This window comes from Entelurus aequoreus, linkage group LG21 (assembly GCF_033978785.1).
Source record: "Entelurus aequoreus isolate RoL-2023_Sb linkage group LG21, RoL_Eaeq_v1.1, whole genome shotgun sequence".
Classification (NCBI taxonomy): domain Eukaryota; kingdom Metazoa; phylum Chordata; class Actinopteri; order Syngnathiformes; family Syngnathidae; genus Entelurus; species Entelurus aequoreus.
In genome coordinates this window covers 40930146-40947795 of record NC_084751.1, presented here as the reverse complement: position 1 = coordinate 40947795, position 17650 = coordinate 40930146, and the positions used below count along the sequence as shown (strand labels likewise).

The 17650-nt window shown below is 39.5% G+C and overlaps 1 protein-coding gene across 2 annotated transcripts in view; it reads left to right on the top strand.

The window, feature by feature from the left end:
- The window catches only part of LOC133638751 (leucine-rich repeat transmembrane neuronal protein 4), a 280634-nt gene that overhangs the window by 25674 nt on the left and 237310 nt on the right, over nt 1-17650 (top strand). For both annotated transcript variants that reach the window (XM_062031676.1, XM_062031677.1), the window contains exon 2: nt 14362-15923. In XM_062031676.1, coding sequence (XP_061887660.1) covers nt 14362-15923 — 1562 coding nt within the window. The remainder of the gene's footprint in view (nt 1-14361; nt 15924-17650) is intronic.

Genomic DNA, 17650 nt, shown 5'->3' with positions numbered 1-17650 from the left:
TTTTTATACCCAATCATGGCACCCACCTGTTCCCAATTAGCTTGCACACCTGTGGGATGTTCCAAATAAGTGTTTGATGAGCATTCCTCAACTTTATCAGTATTTATTGCCACCTTTCCCAACTTCTTTGTCACGTGTTGCTGGCATCAAATTCTAAAGGTAATGATTATTTGCAAAAAAAAAAAAAAAAAGTTTATCAGTTTGAACATCAAATATGTTGTCTTTGTAGCATATTCAACTGAATATGGGTTGAAAATGATTTGCAAATCATTGTATTCCGTTTATATTTACATCTAACACAATTTCCCAACTCATATGGAAACGGGGTTTGTACACAGATTCCCATAAGATCATTGTACTCTTCTTAAAAAAGCATCACGAGGAACATGATTGATGATGTATAATCAAGCCGGGACAAATCATCTGCATACTTTCACGGTTCCCTCCATCTGCAAAGGATGATGAAAGATTATTCTACAAAAAAAATAAATAAATAAATGTTTCCCCTCTCCGTCACTCTTTGACACACACACAAATACACATATGGGATTCGCAGATGCTTGGAAGGAAGCAAAATGGCTATGTCGGAAAAAGCATATGTTCGATCATGCCTTTCAGCTATTCTATTTCAGGGAATTATCGCCAACAAATCCTGCAGAGATTACGCTGGAGCTGAAAAGCACAAAGAGCGCCACGACTCCACTACAAGTAGCCATAAAGATTACAGGTTTAAAAAAAAAAGGTCAGCCGCTGCTTTGTATATTAAACAGAACCCAATCCTCTAAGTACGTTGCCGTGTCCAGCGGTGGCGCCTGCCAACGTTTCACGTGTTTTGTCCAGGAATTAAAAGCATGTGCAACTCATATCATACCCAGGCGTGGCTCACCTTGGTAATGGCATTAAAGGCTGTACTTGATGTTGCCGTGAGGCGCACACATAAGTAATGAATATCCCCGCACCACCTTCTCAAGGGGAAGTCAATATATTTTAATGACAGATCATTAGTGACTCTGTAAAGAAAAACGATTTTAATGGGAATGACCCTGTCCCCTTTTGAACGATAAGCAATATGACACGAGGGCCACGGGGCATTCTTGTATTTACCCATTTTAAAGCAATCTAAAACATATTATCTGTATTTTTGTAAAGTGAAGAAACTACTTTCTGTTAATTGATTAGAATTGCGATTAGAGATGTCTGATAATATCGGACTGCCGATATTATGGGCCGATAAATGCTTTAAAATGTAATATCGGAAATTATCGGTTTCAAAAAGTAACATTTATGACTTTTTAAAATGCCACTGTACAGAGTGGTACACGGACGTAGGGTTAGGGTTAGGGCAATGGTTCTTAACCTGGGTTCGATCGAACCCTAAGGGTTCGGTGAGTCGGGCTCAGGCGTTCCAGTGTTTCCCATAAACTGCCAAGATACCTGTGGCGGTGGGGGCGTGGCTATGGGCGTGGTCACCATGGCGTCATCGAGTAATTTGCATAATTTACGACAATGATATAATTTTCTCTAAAAAGGCTCAAAAAATGTATACTTACTAATTAATAATAACAGTTTTGTTTTAAACGTCCATCCATCCATTTTACAATATAATTACAACACTTTATGTACATATTTATACACAGATTTGAACAATAAGTTATTCACTGAAATATATTTATTAATTGGGGTTCTTACAAAAAATATATCTTATAAAATATAAAAGCTAAAATGTCTCAAAGCTCTGCCCCTTTGATTAGTGCATACTAAATAATTTAACTTTAGCCTACTACTACAACAGTGGAGGCTGGTGACTTCCAGAATTGAGGAGGCCATTTTTTTCCGCTTGCTCACTTCACTCGCGATGGAATGTTCCCTGTTCTCTTATCTGTCTTTGTGCTGGCCAAAGGCATACTATTTGGAGTGTAAGCTACAGTCAGAAAGTTCTTGCTGATGCAATTCATTGTGCAGAGCTTAGCCTTGTGCCTTCCTGAAGAAATTACATTGCTGTAAGTCTATGAGCCTGCCTGATAATTAAGCTGAGAAATGACATTTGGATGTTATATAAACGCCAAGTGAACATGTGTAAAAGGCAGGAATTTTAATTATGTAGTTAAAAACAATTTTGTTTAGCTTACATTTTTCATTCTTCTACAGCTTCAACATGTAATCACCAATTTAATCAAGTTTAGCATATAAAAAAGATAAGATAACACTTTCTTTATCATATGTAGTTTTATTCAATATATTTAATATAAAATATGTAAAAATATGGTTCCAGTTGGCTTTATCTGCTGAGAAACACAGACAAAATGGAGTGTTATTACTACTGAGAACTAGTGGTGTAACACTGGTAGAGACATCTAATTAGTTCAACTCACATCTGGTTTAGCTGAGGGGCGGCATGCTCTCTCCTGGACTCCACTCCACAGGTTGGTGCTGGCTTCATTTACTGAGAAATACAGGACATGAAATTTTGTGTTATTACTACTGAGAACTAGTGGTGTAACACTGCTATTACTACTGAGAACTAGTGGTATAACACTGGTAGAGATTTCAACCCACCTCTGGTTTAGCTGATGGGATTTTCTTTCCCATCCCATGGCCTGCATCTAGGTTGAACTCCATCCTCCTCTTCCACTGGATTCGGACCCAAGCCACCACCACAAGCACCTGTTCCATGTACATTTTCCTCTCTCACATCCATTTTGCCTGGCTAATCTAGGCTTGCTCGAACACACACAGCTAACTGGATGGAAAACAATGAGCTAAACTTCAACTGTAAAAATGTCCAAACTACAGAGATAAATGTCAATGAGCGATTAGCAGCAGCAGCTTTTGCTTTCGAAATCTGTCTCAGAGATGTTGTCAACTCAAGGAGAAATGCCTAGAGTGAAGGGTTTAACGTTAACGCATATCTATCTCCAGCCCAAGATCTCAAATTGCGCCAGAATCTCGCCGATTTCCGAGGTCGTTTTAAGCAAAAGTATTTGGCTATATGAGCTATAAACTTCACGGATGATAGCCAGGGGTGTTCTCTAAATTTCCTGAAAAGCACAAGTTGATAGGACACTCGTAGCCACTATGGCGAGTGTTTGTTTGACTGAAGTGGCTGGCGAATTCTCAAAATGGCTTCTGTGTTGATTAGGAAAGGAAAGGATTGATTCCAAATGAACCAGTAGCATGTGATTGGACGAACAAAATGTCAATCTTTCAGCCCTGGACACAATGCATGGTGAGGCCAGGCCTCCGTTGCCCACCCATTTTCAGTGATCTGGCCAATCACATATTGGCATGAAAAAGCATGCATTACATTGACTTCTATGAGAAGCTAATTTCCTAGGGGAGGCCTGGCCTCCCTTAATACAAACTGATAGGGAAATCTGGCCTGTTGCTTTACAATTGCAATATTGGGTTTTAGCCATGGGAACATTTAGATTTATGAACAAAACTAAAATAATATGAATATAAAAAATAAAAAATATGTTTTTTGTTAAAATAAATAAATAAAATAAATATATTTATTGTTTTTTTTAAATCTCTCTCTTCTCTCAAATTATTGGGGAGGCCAGGCCTCCTCCACCTCTATGGAGGAGCCTCCACTGTACTACAACCATATTATTTACCAGCAACATAAAGTGAAACAGAGGCAGAGGTGTCCTGCCACAGTCAGAAACAAATAAACAGAAAACATTAGTGGTGGTAGATAGACACAGAGCTTCATCAAACATCTGATCCACTGAACAAAGAGCTCCAAAAATCTTGAACTTTAGACTGCCATCAGTTTTACTCCCTACACTTAACCGTGTGTTTCCTACTGCCTGCAGACTTTGCACCCTTTGTTATATACACATGTTGTGTTTCTAATATAAATACATTTAATAAAGTCAAATACAAATAAGGCAAAAAGAGAAGTATCCTACATCTCTTTTGTAAAGTAAATCTGAACAGCCGATATGGGCATCTACATCAACTATATGATTTGCATGAGAAGCTGGAAAGGACAAAAAAAATAAATAAATAAATAAATGTATTTTATTTTTTTTTTTATTTGTGGCGGACGTAATTCTTTCGTGGCGGGCCGCCACAAATAAATGAATGTGTGGGAAACACTGCGTTCGGCGGAGGTCAAAACACACCCGACTCTTCATGAAAATACAAACTTCTCCCTATCGGCGTATTACGAATACGGCAACAGCAGCAGTTACACTGATTTGCAGGTGTGTAATTTGTTGTGAGTTTATGCACTGTGTTGGTTTTGTTGTTTGAACAAGGTGATGTTCATGCATGGTTCATTTTGTGCACCAGTAAAGAAAACATGGTAACACTTTAGTATGGGGAACATATCCACCATTAATTAGTTGCTTATTAACATGCAAATTAGTAACATATTGGCTCTTAACTAGTCATTATTAAGTTCTTATTAATGCTGATGGCCTTATTATAACCCTGGCCCTAACCCTCCAACCCTAACCCTAACCAAATAATTCTAAATTAAGTCTTTATTACTTAGAATATGTTCCCCTAGTGTCCAAATAAATTTAAATTAAGTATTTGTTACTTAGAATATGTTCCCCATACTAAAGTGTTACCAAAAACATATAACTTTGTCTTGAATTTGAAAAAAAAACAACATTTTATTTTTCACTAAAGATGGGTTCGGTGAATGCGCATATGAAACTGGTGGGGTTCGGTACCTCCAACAAGGTTAAGAACCACTGGGTTAGGGTTAAGGTTAGGGTACAGAGCGCCAATAAACCTTAAAGGCGCTGCCTTTGCCTGCCGGTCCAATCACATAATATATCCGGCTTTTCACACACACAAGTGAATGCAAGCCATACTTGGTCAACAGCCATACAGGTCACACTGAGGGTGACCGTATGAACAACTTTAACACTGTTACAAATATGCGCCACACTGTGAACCCACACCAAACAAGAATGACAAACACATTTCGGGAGAACATCCGCACCGTAACACAACATAAACACAACAGAACAAATACCCAGAACCCCTTGCAGCACTAACTCTTCCGGGACGCTACAATATACACCCCCCATACACAAAAACTAAAGCACTACACAGGAAAACACCAACAAACTCAAAATAAGGCACAACGACCTGGTGCAGCTTCACTTTTTAACATTTTCTGCTGGTGGTGTGCCTCCGGGATTTTTTTAATGAAAAAAAATCCACAATTCCTACGTGAGACAAAAACACACCTTTTCCTCTTTTTTATGTACATACTAATTACTGTATTTTTCGGACTATAAGGCGCACTTAAAATCCTTTCATTTTCTCAAAACTCCACAGTGCGCCTTGTAACCCGGTGCGCCTAATGTACGGAATCATTTTGGTTGTGCTTACCGACCTCGAAGCTATTTTATTTGGTACATGATGAAATTATACGTGTGACCAGTAGATGGCAGTCACACATAAAGGGTATGTGTAGACTGCAATATGACTCAAGTAAACAAAACCAACATTTTATATGTTCCATTGAAAATATAGAACATTACACACGGCGCTCAAAAATCGATCAAAATGTTTTAGTACGACTTTGGTAAGCTATGAAGCCGCACCACTTGATGGATTGTACTGTGCTTCAACACACCAGTATTATTATGGTGTGTGTATAAGGTAATCACATTATTATACATATTATCTGGAGTTTGTTTCGCAATATTATGCAAAAGCTGCTTTTCTTACCTTCTGGTACCTGCTGATGTGTATTTGAGATCTGCATAAGTCTTGAAAATTTGCGCGCATCCGCGTTTGTAGTCCGACTACTTATTTTTCTCTATCTTCTTGTTATGGGACATTCATTCTCCGCTGTTGCCATTTCTATTATAAAGTAGTGTAAAGTTCTTACTTATATCTGTCAGTAAACTTGCCATGAAAGCGCTAAAACTTACCGGGGTAGTGGGTGTACATTATTCACTAGGGATGATGTTTGATAAGAAATTATCGAGTTTGAGCCCATTATCGAATCCTCTTATCGAACTGATTCCTTATCGATTCTCTTATCGAATCCAGATAGGTTGTTGTATATGGAAAAAAAACACAATATTTGGTTGAACAAAAGCTCACTTTTATTTTATAAGAAAAAAATGAAATACAATAAATAAATAAATATTGACTTTTGTTACCCCCCTAAAAAAATAAAAAAATAAAAATAAATATTGACTGTTGTTACCCAAAGTATTTTAAGTGGAATTTTTCAGAAAAATAAATATATACAGTAACACAAAAACAACCTGTCTCTGTGATCACTATAGGTGTATAAATAATACTATAGTGTTAAATAAAATCAGTCCCTTGGGCACAAAACTGAAAATAATACAGCTCTCCAAAAAGTGAACTTCTGCTGCTATTGGAACATCCTTCTGGGGTCCATCAGTGTGGCCTTCTCCAGGAATGACACCACATTCTTGTCCTGGAGGGAAAATGAGGGACAGACACAGCATAGAATTAGGGGGGGGGGGGGGGGAATTAGCTGAATGTAAGACTAGGGTGTCTGTTATTAAGTCTTTAGCATTAGTATGTGGAATTAAATGATGGACTGGATTAAGTAATGAAGTTAAACATTGTACTGATATGATCCACTTTAAGAGGTTGTTCAAATGAATAGTGCTTACAAAGTACAAAGAAGAATAATGAGAAATACTTTCAACCTCATTGAAAATAAGATATTCTTCATCTCAGTATATTAATAATGACTGACTTAATTAATTACATATTACAAAACTGTTGTATATACTAATTCACAGATGTTATTTTATTATAAAAAGGTCAGTAAATTATGTATATATTTGTAAACGCTCTGAAGTGGGAAAGGGGTAGGATTAAATAAGCTTTACTTCTTCCTACTCCTTTTCGGACATGATGTAAAGTGAAATGATATGAAACTGTGATGTGTTATGCTGTAAGTGTGTTCATGCACGAAAATAAACTAAAGAAAGAAAGAAAGCACTAGTTTATTAGACAGACCTGCAAACTCTGGAGCGGTGTAGGCTACAAGATACCGTTAACGTTATCAGACACATACAAAAAGGCTAACATTAATGTTACCGTTAGCCACTGACTCTGCTTAGGTAACGTTAGCTTAGGTAACGTTAGTCTAGCTAACATTACTGCAGTCCTGGTTGACATAAGAGGTAACCTTATTTTAGCCTAAAGGCTACGAGTGAGCAGATATGGAAATTAATCGGCAACAGTTAAGATAAGTTACTCACTAGCACTATCACTGGAATTGGCGCTGCAGCTTGAAGCAGAGGAAGAGGGGCGTCCTTCGTCATCTCTGTCGCTGCTTCTCCACGACACCTTTCTCGAACGTTCAGGTTATGTACGGCCTGGACATGTTTCATCATGCTTGTTGTGCTTCCCCCCTTACATGAGAGCTGAGCCTGGCAATGATTGCAGGCAGCCGTTTCCTCGTCGTATTTTTTTTGTAAAATGAAGCCATGCCAAGCGTCTTTTCCGGCTGCTTCTTTCTTTTTTAAACCTTTATTTATAAATTTCAATTACAAACAGACGAGAAACAAAAACAGTACAGAACAGTACAAAAACAGTACAAAACAGCGCCAGGGGTTGTAAATTCAAAGTAACTAAAATAGAATACAAAAAAGTATATATATAATAAACCTTGTTGCTGCTTCTGTATCTGCCGCCTAATGACTGAGCTACGTCATTTTCTGGGACGTGCCACAGGGCATTTCCTGTGAGACGGGATTCGTTCCCAGGGATTCAAATAAAGAACCAACTATTTTTCTTTACTATAGTGGCCTCGATAACTGGAACCGGTTCTCAAAAAGGGATTAGAGTCCATGGAATCGGTTCTTTTCTTATCGAACAACCGGGAGAACCGGTTTCGAACATCATCCCTATTATTCACCCAAGGAACTTTAGTTATTAGAGAGTTCCGGTCGGACGGTTTTTCACGGGACACATTTCTGGCGTTGTTGTTGGACTAGTGAGCCACGGATGAGGAGATGCTGCTCTGTTATTGATTGAAGTAAAGTCTGAATGTCATTAAAACAGTTAGCCCCATCTTTTGACACTTCTTCCACCCCCGTCCTTGCACGCTACACCGCTACAACAAAGATGACGGGGAGAAGACTCTGTCGAAGGTGAGCCACGTAAATAAGACCGCCCACAAAACGCTGCATCTTGAAGCGACTGTCAGAAAGCGGCTTGAAGATGATCTGTAAAACATCATCTATGCAACATGTTGACCAAAGAACCACCACTACATGTTATGTAGACCACAAGGAAGTGTTTTTAATTTAGAAAAAGAAAAAAAAATGACCCGCTTAATGCGCCCTATAATCCGGTGCGCCTTTTGTATGAAAATAGACCTGACTAGACCCGCTCATCGGCAGTGCGCCTTATAATCCGGTGTGCCCTTTGGTCCGGAACATACGGTATGCAGATGTCTTGATATACAAAAAAGTATATATATAATAAACCTTGTTGCTGCTTCTGTATCTGCCGCCTAATGACTGAGCTACGTCATTTTCTGGGACGTGCCACAGGGCATTTCCTGTGAGACGGGATTCGTTCCCAGGTATTCGAATAAAGAACCAACTCTTTTTCTTTACTATAGTGGCCTCGATAACGGGAACCGGTTCTCAAAAAGGGATTAGAGTCCATGGAATCGGTTCTTTTCTTATCGAACAACCGGGAGAACCGGTTTCGAACATCATCCCTATTATTCACCCAAGGAACTTTAGTTATTAGAGAGTTCCGGTCGGACGGTTTTTCACGGGACACATTTCCGGTGTTTTTGTTGCACGAGTGAGTAGGGATGTGCGTATCGATCCTGTGGTATCGATATATCGATACTCACACGCTACTCATTTTGCATCACTTTTCTGAAAAAAGTATCGATATAAACCAAAAAACGGCGTGTGGGGGGTGCAAGCATCACTTTCAGATGTTTTTGATGACTTACTTAACTTACTATGTGTTGGGACACCCCTGTACCTGGCAGAGTATAGAGCTGGCCCAGTCACGTGACAGGAGACAGCGAATGAGCGTCGTCAACGTGCAACACACACACAGCCAGCCGACAGCGATGTTACTTTTCCTGAACAGCAATCTGAGACTTCAGCAAAGTGTGACGTGTGACGACATATCTCGAGTACACTGAAGGTGTCAGACATTTTTGTAGATCATTTTTCCAAGTTCATTTTCTCAGGGAACTGTCTTTCGTATGCAGGTTTATAGGACAAGGAAATCCTAGTTTATTGTGATAAGGAAATTATTGACTTTGCTTCAGAGAAGTGCTATAAGTTTACTTCCACAAAGAGGTTTGAAACATAACATTGTTATGAATAAATGTTTTTTTAAGCTTTTCCTACCAATACTTTTTTTTGAGAAATAAGAAAAGTGAAAATGTGTATATTTTTGTTTATATTTAATTTATTTTTCATATTTATTTTACCGTAATTTACGGACTATAAGCCGCACCCGACTATAAGCCGCAGGGTTTTGATGTGTAATTAGCGTAGTATACAGGGGTTCCTGCTACCACGGAGGGGGTTGTCGGGACAGAGATGACTGTTTGGGAACGCAAAGCATCCCATTTATGAACAATAAATCTTTCAATCATTCAATCAAACTTTCACATCTTTGACATGGCGAACAGCATTCGTGCAGAGTACAAATAATACAACGGTGCAAAGTAATACAAAGTGCTCGCCTGTACGTTATCAAAATAACCAGCCAGTCAGTCTTTAATCATTGTGTCATCGTCTTCCTCCTGCGTACTAAAACCACCGAAATCCTCTTCGTCGGTGTCGGAGAAGAACAGGCCGTAAATAAGCCGCACCCTTGTATAAGCCGCAGGGACCAGAACGAGGGGAAAAAGTAGCGGCTTATAGTCCGGGAATTACGGTATTTATTTTAATTTTACTCTTATTATATATTGACCATAATGAATGTGATATAAATGGTCTGTATTTGTCTTGTGATTTGTCTTAAATAATAACTAGAGATGTCCAATAATATCGTCCTGCTGATATTATCGGCCGATATATGCGTTAAAATGTAATATCGGAAATTATCGGTATGGTTTTTTTTATTATCGGTATCATTTTTTTTTACAATTTTTTTGTTTTTATTAAATCAACATAAAAAACACAAGATACACTTACAATTAGTGCACCAACCCAAAAAGCTTCCCTCCCCCATTTACACTCATTCACACAAAAGGGTTGTTTCTTTCTGTTATTAATATTCTGGTTCCTACATTATATATCAATATATATCAATACAGTCTGCAAGGGATACAGTCCGTAAGCACACATGATTGTGCGTGCTGCTGGTCCACTAATAGTACTAACCTTTAACAGTTAATTTGACTAATTTTCATTCATTACTAGTTTCTATGTAACTGTTTTTATATTGTTGTACTTTCTTTTTTATTCAAGAAAATGTTTTTAATTTATTTATCTTATTTTACTAATTTTTTTAAAAAGTACCTTATCTTCACCATACCTGGTTGTCCAAATTCCACGACTGCATATATCGGTTGATATCGGTATCGGTTGATATCGGTATCGGTAATTAAAGAGTTGGACAATATCGGAATATCGGATATCGGCAAAAAGCCATTATCGGACATCCCTAATAATAACAATAGTAATAATATTTTTGACTGACAAAAATTGCCAATAAGAAATGAATGGTATCGGTATCGGTATCGATGAAAATGCAAGAAAAAGTATCGGTATCGTATCGAATCCTAAAAGTGTGGTATCGCCCATCCCTACTAGTGAGCCACGGATGAGGAGATGCTGCTCCGTTATTGATTGAAGTAAAGTATGAATGTCATTAAAACAGTTAGCTCCATCTTTAGACACTTTTTTCCACCCCATCCTTGCACGCTACACCGCTACAACAAAGATGACGGGGAGAAGACGCTGTCGTAGGTGAGCCACGTAAATAAGACCGCCCACAAAACGCTGCATCTTGAAGCGACTGTCAGAAAGCGGCTTGAAGATGATCTGTAAAACATCATCTATGCAACATTTTGACCAAAGAACCACCATTACATGTTATGTAGACCACAAGGAAGTGTTTTTAATTTAGAAAAATAAATAAATAATATGACCCATTTAATGCGCCCTATAATCCGGTCTGCCTTTTGTATAAAAATAGACCTGACTAGACCCGCAGTGCGCCTTATAATCCGGTGTGCCCTTGGTCCGGAACTTACGGTATGCAGATATCTTGATTAACATCTTAACGTGACAGAAAACGACACAAATAAACACACATGCCACTATTACGTCACCAAATTGCTGTGGCTTGAAGCAAAACTGCCCTTTTTTTGGTATTTTGCCCATCATCCACAATCCCTACGTGAGACAAAAACACACATCTTTCTCTTTTTTATGTACACTACCGTTCAAAAGTTTGGGGTCACCCAAACAATTTTGTGGGATAGCCTTCATTTCTAAGAACAAGAATAGACTGTCGAGTTTCAGATGAAAGTTCTCTTTTTCTGGCCATTTTGAGCGTTTAATTGACCCCACAAATGTGATGCTCCAGAAACTCAATCTGCTCAAAGGAAGGTCAGTTTTGTAGCTTCTGTAACGAGCTAAACTGTTTTCAGATGTGTGAACATGATTGCACAAGGGTTTTCTAATCATCAATTAGCCTTCTGAGCCAATGAGCAAACACATTGTACCATTAGAACACTGGAGTGATAGTTGCTGGAAATGGGCCTCTATACACCTATGTAGACATTGCACCAAAAACCAGACATTTGCGGCTAGAATAGTCATTTACCACATTAGCAATGTATAGAGTGTATTTCTTTAAAGTTAAGACTAGTTTAAAGTTATATTCATTGAAAATAAGGACATTTCAATGTGACCCCAAACTTTTGAACGGTAGTGTACATACTAATTAGTGAAAAGCTGCTCGAGCGAGGCAGCTCACAATGCAAGTGATTGGAATGAATCTATCCTGCCTGAAAAAGTGATATTTTAAAAACCTCCAACAACAGTCCTCTTACATGTCGCGATCTGCAAATGATATGCAAATGGTAGTATTTTTTATGTGAGTAGTAAAACCTTAAAGTCGCATCTTAGTCGAATCTTTGTGAGTAAGCGCATGTCAGAAATATCTTTAGCTGAATTTAAAAGCAGATGGCAGAATTACAACTGAATGTGCTGTGCTTCATAATTCAATCAGTCATCTAATCGTTTAGATAATCAATGACGTGTCGAGTATCAAAATAGTCGTGAGTTGCAGCCCTGATGGGTGAAAATGAATGCATCTCTGCTGAAGTTCAACTTAACTAATATGAAAACGAGCTGGTCGAAATGGTTTAACAGAGCACACACAAGCCCTTGCTAACATGGAGCTGTTTTATTATTTGTTATGTTTTTATCAACCCTAATGACTCTCAGCCCTGGTTGTATTCTTGAAAATCACAAAATACTGAGTCATTGAATGAGTCAAGCTACTCTACTCTTCTCAGTGAATCAATAGATTTGGATTTCTTATGAAAACGTCCAGGTGGCAAAGCAGGGAGAGCTGCATCTATGATTCACTTTGGATAATGATGAATACATTTAGTGTACTAATTTGGTTTTGCATTCATGTGTTTTTAAAAGCAAGTCGAGTGTCCTTCCAACTCATACGCTTGTACAAAACCCAAAACCAGCGACGTTGGCACGTTGTGTAAATCGTAAATAAAAACAGAGCACAATAATTTGCAAATCCTTTTCAACTTATATTCAATTGAATAGACTGCAAAGACAAGATATTTAATGTTACAACTGAGAAACATTTTTTTTTTTTGTGCAAAAAATCATTAACTTACAATTTAATGGCAGCAACACATTGCAAAAGAGTTGTCAAAGGGGCCTTTTTACCACTGTGTTACATGGCCTTTCCTTTTAACAACACTCAGTAAACGTTTGGGAACTGAGGAGACACATTTTTGAAGCTTTTCAGGTGGAATTATTTCCCATTCTTGTTTGATGTACAGCTTAAGTTGTTCAACAGTCCGGGGTCTTTGTTGTGGTATTTTACGCAACATATTGCACCACACATTTTCAATGGGAAACAGGTCTGGACTACAGGCAGGCCAGTCTAGTACCCACACTCTTTTACTACAAAGCCACGCTGTTGTAACACGTGCAGAATGTGGCTTGGCATTGTCTTGCTGAAATAAGCAGGGGCGTCCATGATAACATTGCTTCGATGGCAACATACGTTGCTCCAAAACCTGTAAATACCTTTCAGCATTAATGGTGCCTTCACAGATGTGTAAGTTACCCATACCTTGGGCACTAATACACCCCCATACCATCCCAGATGCTGGCTTTTGAACTTTGCGCCTAAAACAGTCCGGATGGTTCTTTTCCTCTTTGGTCCGCAGGACACGACATCCACAGTTTCCAAAAACAATTTGAAATGTGGATTCGTCAGACCACAGAACACTTTTTCACTTTGCATCAGTCCATCTTAGATGAGTTCGGGCCAAGCGAAGCCGGCGGGGTTTCTGGGTGTTGTTGATAAATGGCTTCCGCTTTGCATAGTAGTGTTTTAACTTGCACTTACAGATGTAGTGATGAACTGTAGTTACTGACAGTTGTTTTCTGAAGTGCGCCGGAGACCATGTGGTGATATCCTTTACACACTGAGGTCTGTTTTTGATGCATTGAGGGATCGACGGTCACGGCCTTGCCACTTACGTCCAGTGATTTCTCTAGATTCTCTGAACCTTTTGATGATACTACGGACCGTAGATGGTGAAATCCCTAAATTCCTTGCAATAGCTGGTTGAGAAATGTTGTTCTTAAACTGTTCGACAATTTTTTCCCCATCCTTGTTTGTGAATGACTGAGCATTTCATGGAAGCTGCTTTTATACCCAATCATGGCACCCACCTGTTCCCAATTAACCTGTTCACCTGTGGGATGTTCCGAATACGTTTTTGATGAGCATTCCTCAACTTTCTTAGACTTTTTTGCCACTTGTGCCAGCTTTTGTGAAACATGTTGCAGGCATCAAATTCCAAATGAGCTCATATTTGCAAAAAATAACAAAGTTTACCAGTTCGAATGTTAAGTATCTTGTCTTTGCAGTCCATTCAATTGAATATAGGTTGAAAAGGATTTGCAAATCATTGTATTCTGTTTGTGTTTACCATTTACACAATGTGCCAACTTTACTGGTTTTGGGTTTTGTACATCAGTCATTTCATCATGAAAAAAAAAAATACTACTTGAGGATGCCTGTATGTACTTGTTCATTGGAAATTACATTTGATATGATCTCTGTTATGTTTTATGTTGCTGCCGATCTGTTTAACACTTGTTTTTCTCACTCTATTTTTCTCCCATGCAGGCTGTTCTCTACAACGTCGTTGGCTTGTAGTCCAACTCCTGATGCAGGTGTGGCTTGCAGCAAGCCCGGCTCTAACAGATCGTCCATGCCCAAAGAGCTGTCGCTGCGATGGAAAAATTGTGTACTGTGAGTCAAGTGCATTCCGTGATGTTCCCAAGAACCTCTCAGGAGGATGTGAAGGACTATCGTTAAGGTACAACAGCATCATGAACCTTCGAGCGGGTCAGTTTGTCGGCCTTAACCACCTCATCTGGCTTTATTTGGACCACAATTACATCACATCTGTAGATGGGATGGCCTTCCAGGGAGTTCGCAGGCTCAAAGAACTCATCTTGAGCTCCAACAAAATCACATCTCTTCACAACACCACGTTCCATCCTGTACCCAATCTGCGTAATCTGGACCTGTCATACAACAAACTGGAGGCTTTGCAGCCCGGGCAGTTTCAAGGCCTTCGGAAGCTACTCAGCCTTCACATACGTTCAAATTCACTAAAGATCCTGCCATTACGTCTCTTCCAAGATTGCAGAAATCTTGAGTTTCTGGATCTGGGTTACAACCGTTTGCGCAGTATCACCCGGAATGCACTTTCAGGTTTAGTCAAACTCACAGAGCTGCATCTGGAACACAACCAGTTCTCAAAGATAAATTTTTCCCATTTTCCTCGTCTGTACAATCTGCGGGCGCTTTACCTTCAGTGGAATCGCATTCGCTCAATGAGTCAAGGCCTGACCTGGATTTGGGGCTCTATCCAAAAGCTTGATTTGTCTGGGAATGATCTGTCAGATCTAGATGCTGTGATTTACCAGTATTTGCCCAACCTGCAAACCCTAAATTTGGACTCCAACAAGTTGACCAATGTATCCCAGGAGGCAGTGGATGCCTGGATCTCTGTCACTACAATCAGTCTGGCGGGAAATGTGTGGGACTGTGGCCCAGCCATTTGTCCTCTTGTATCTTGGCTAAGAAAATTCCGGGGTGCAAAGGAGACTACAATGATATGTGCCTCTCCAAAGAGAGCCCAAGGTGAAAAAGTGATGGACGCTGTTGAAGCCTTTGGTGTTTGTCAATCAAACCCAGCGACGATGCTCACAGCTAGCATTCCTCCAACTCCATACAGTGTTGTACAGCAGCCGGGAAATCACCCAGCCATTTTGGTATTCCCCACCGGTCCTGGAAAGAAAGCAGAAGGATCTATTAGGGGCCCAACGTCATCAGCTGTTACCCAAACGGTGGCACTTCCCCCAGATCAAGACATGGAGCCTGTGTCCTTCCATAAGATCGTAGCTGGAAGTGTTGCCCTTTTCCTTTCTGTAGCTATGATCCTGTTGGTAATCTACGTGTCATGGAAGCGCTATCCTAGTAGTGTCAAGCAATTGCAGGAGAATTCATCGGCGGCTCGCAAGCGCCGCAAGAAGTCAAGGGAAACAGAACGCACCTTGAGCTCTCCCCTGCAGGAGTACTATGTGGACTATAAACCCAACAACTCTGAGGCCATGGATGTGCTGGTCAACGGCACCGGAACCTGCACTTACACCATCTCAGGCTCCCGAGAATGCGAGGTATGACCGCCGCCACTTCACCTAAACAAAATTCAGTCCACAGCAAGACCATATGAGGTAATTATTTTACTTTGCTTTGATAGAAGTCTAGATAAAGTCACAGGTCAGATGTTTATTGTTTTGGAATTAAGGGTGTTTATCAATTATTTCTAACATCTTTTTTGATTACAGAGTAAGTCTTGTTTTTAAACAGTTGGTTGTGAAACCTTATCTCTGCTCTATCACATTACATTTGCCTGATTTACTTGTATAAACAGTTGCTGTGCCTCATAGTTTGGAACTGGATTTTAATATTGGCTTCAAGTGTGCAGTTTGCATGTTCTTCCAGTCCTAGTGTGGATATTCTGCCAAAACTCTTATCTTTCTTTCACGGTCCAATAAACTGTGTTTTAATTTAAGATTCAAAATTTGTGAATGTGAATCAGCCCTAGGATTGAAGCTGGGCATCCATCCCACGGTTCTCAGCTTCTCAGCGTAAGTCAGAGGGGAATTATTCCCAAACTTTTCCATGATTCTGAGCTTCGACAAGGAGGAAATTAATGATTAGGTGTTCTATCAGAAGTGTTCCATTCTGCAGATGTTGTTTTTGGTGTCAAATTGGGGGAAAAGCGGTATGTAGAATCATAGATCATGACAAATCTTGCTTGAATCCCATTTTCCTGATTGTGATTCTGATTTAATAGTAAAATAACTTTAACTCCAGATAGCTGCAAACATGACTGACAACAAATCATTTTTGGGTGTAATGCAAAACAGGGAAGAATGAAAATGCAAGACAATCTTTGCACATCCAAAGGAGACACTGCAATATAATGTTCATACGATTCAGTGCTAATGTGGGATATTTCTCCACATGTTTTACATCTGTTTGGAAAGAAGCATACATTGCATTTACATTTAATCTCACTTCATGTATTATTAATCATTAAAGGCCTACTGAAACCCACTACTACAGTCTACGCAGTCTGATAGTTTATATATCAATAATGAAATCTTAACATTGCAACACATGCCAATACGGCCGGGTTAGATTAGTAAAGTGCAATTTTCCCGCAAAATATCCTGCTGAAAACGTCTCGGTATAATGACGTTTGTGCGTGATGTCACGGATTGTAGCGGACATTTTGGGACACTATTGTGGCCAGCTATTAAGTCGTCTGTTTTCATCGCAAAATTCCACAGTATTCTGGACATCTGTGTTGGTGAATCTTTTGCAATTTGTTTAATGAACAATGAAGACAGCAAAGAAGAAAGCTGTAGGTGGGAAGCGGTGTATTAGCGGCCGGCTGCAGCAACACAAACACGTAGAGAACTGGGACAACAGAGACTCTTACCAGGAGGACTTTGAGTTGGATACGCGCTACCGTGAGTACGCAGCTGCGGCTTCCAAACATTTAATCGCTTGCTTGTACGTGCGTGCCGCTATGTGCATGTCACGTACGTGACTTTGGGGAAATGTATGTGCTGTATGAACTTTGCAGAGGTGAACGGTACTTTGGGCTGTGGGATTGAGTGTGTTGTGCGGGTGTTTGGTTTGTATTGGCGGGTTATATGGACGGGAGAGGGGAGGTGTTTGTTATGCGGGATTAATTTGTGGCATATTAAATATAAGCCTGGTTGTGTTGTGGCTAATAGAGTATATATTTGTCTTGTGTTTATTTACTGTTTTAGTCATTCCCAGCTGAATGTCAGGTCCTACCCGCCTCTCACAGCATCTTCCCTATCTG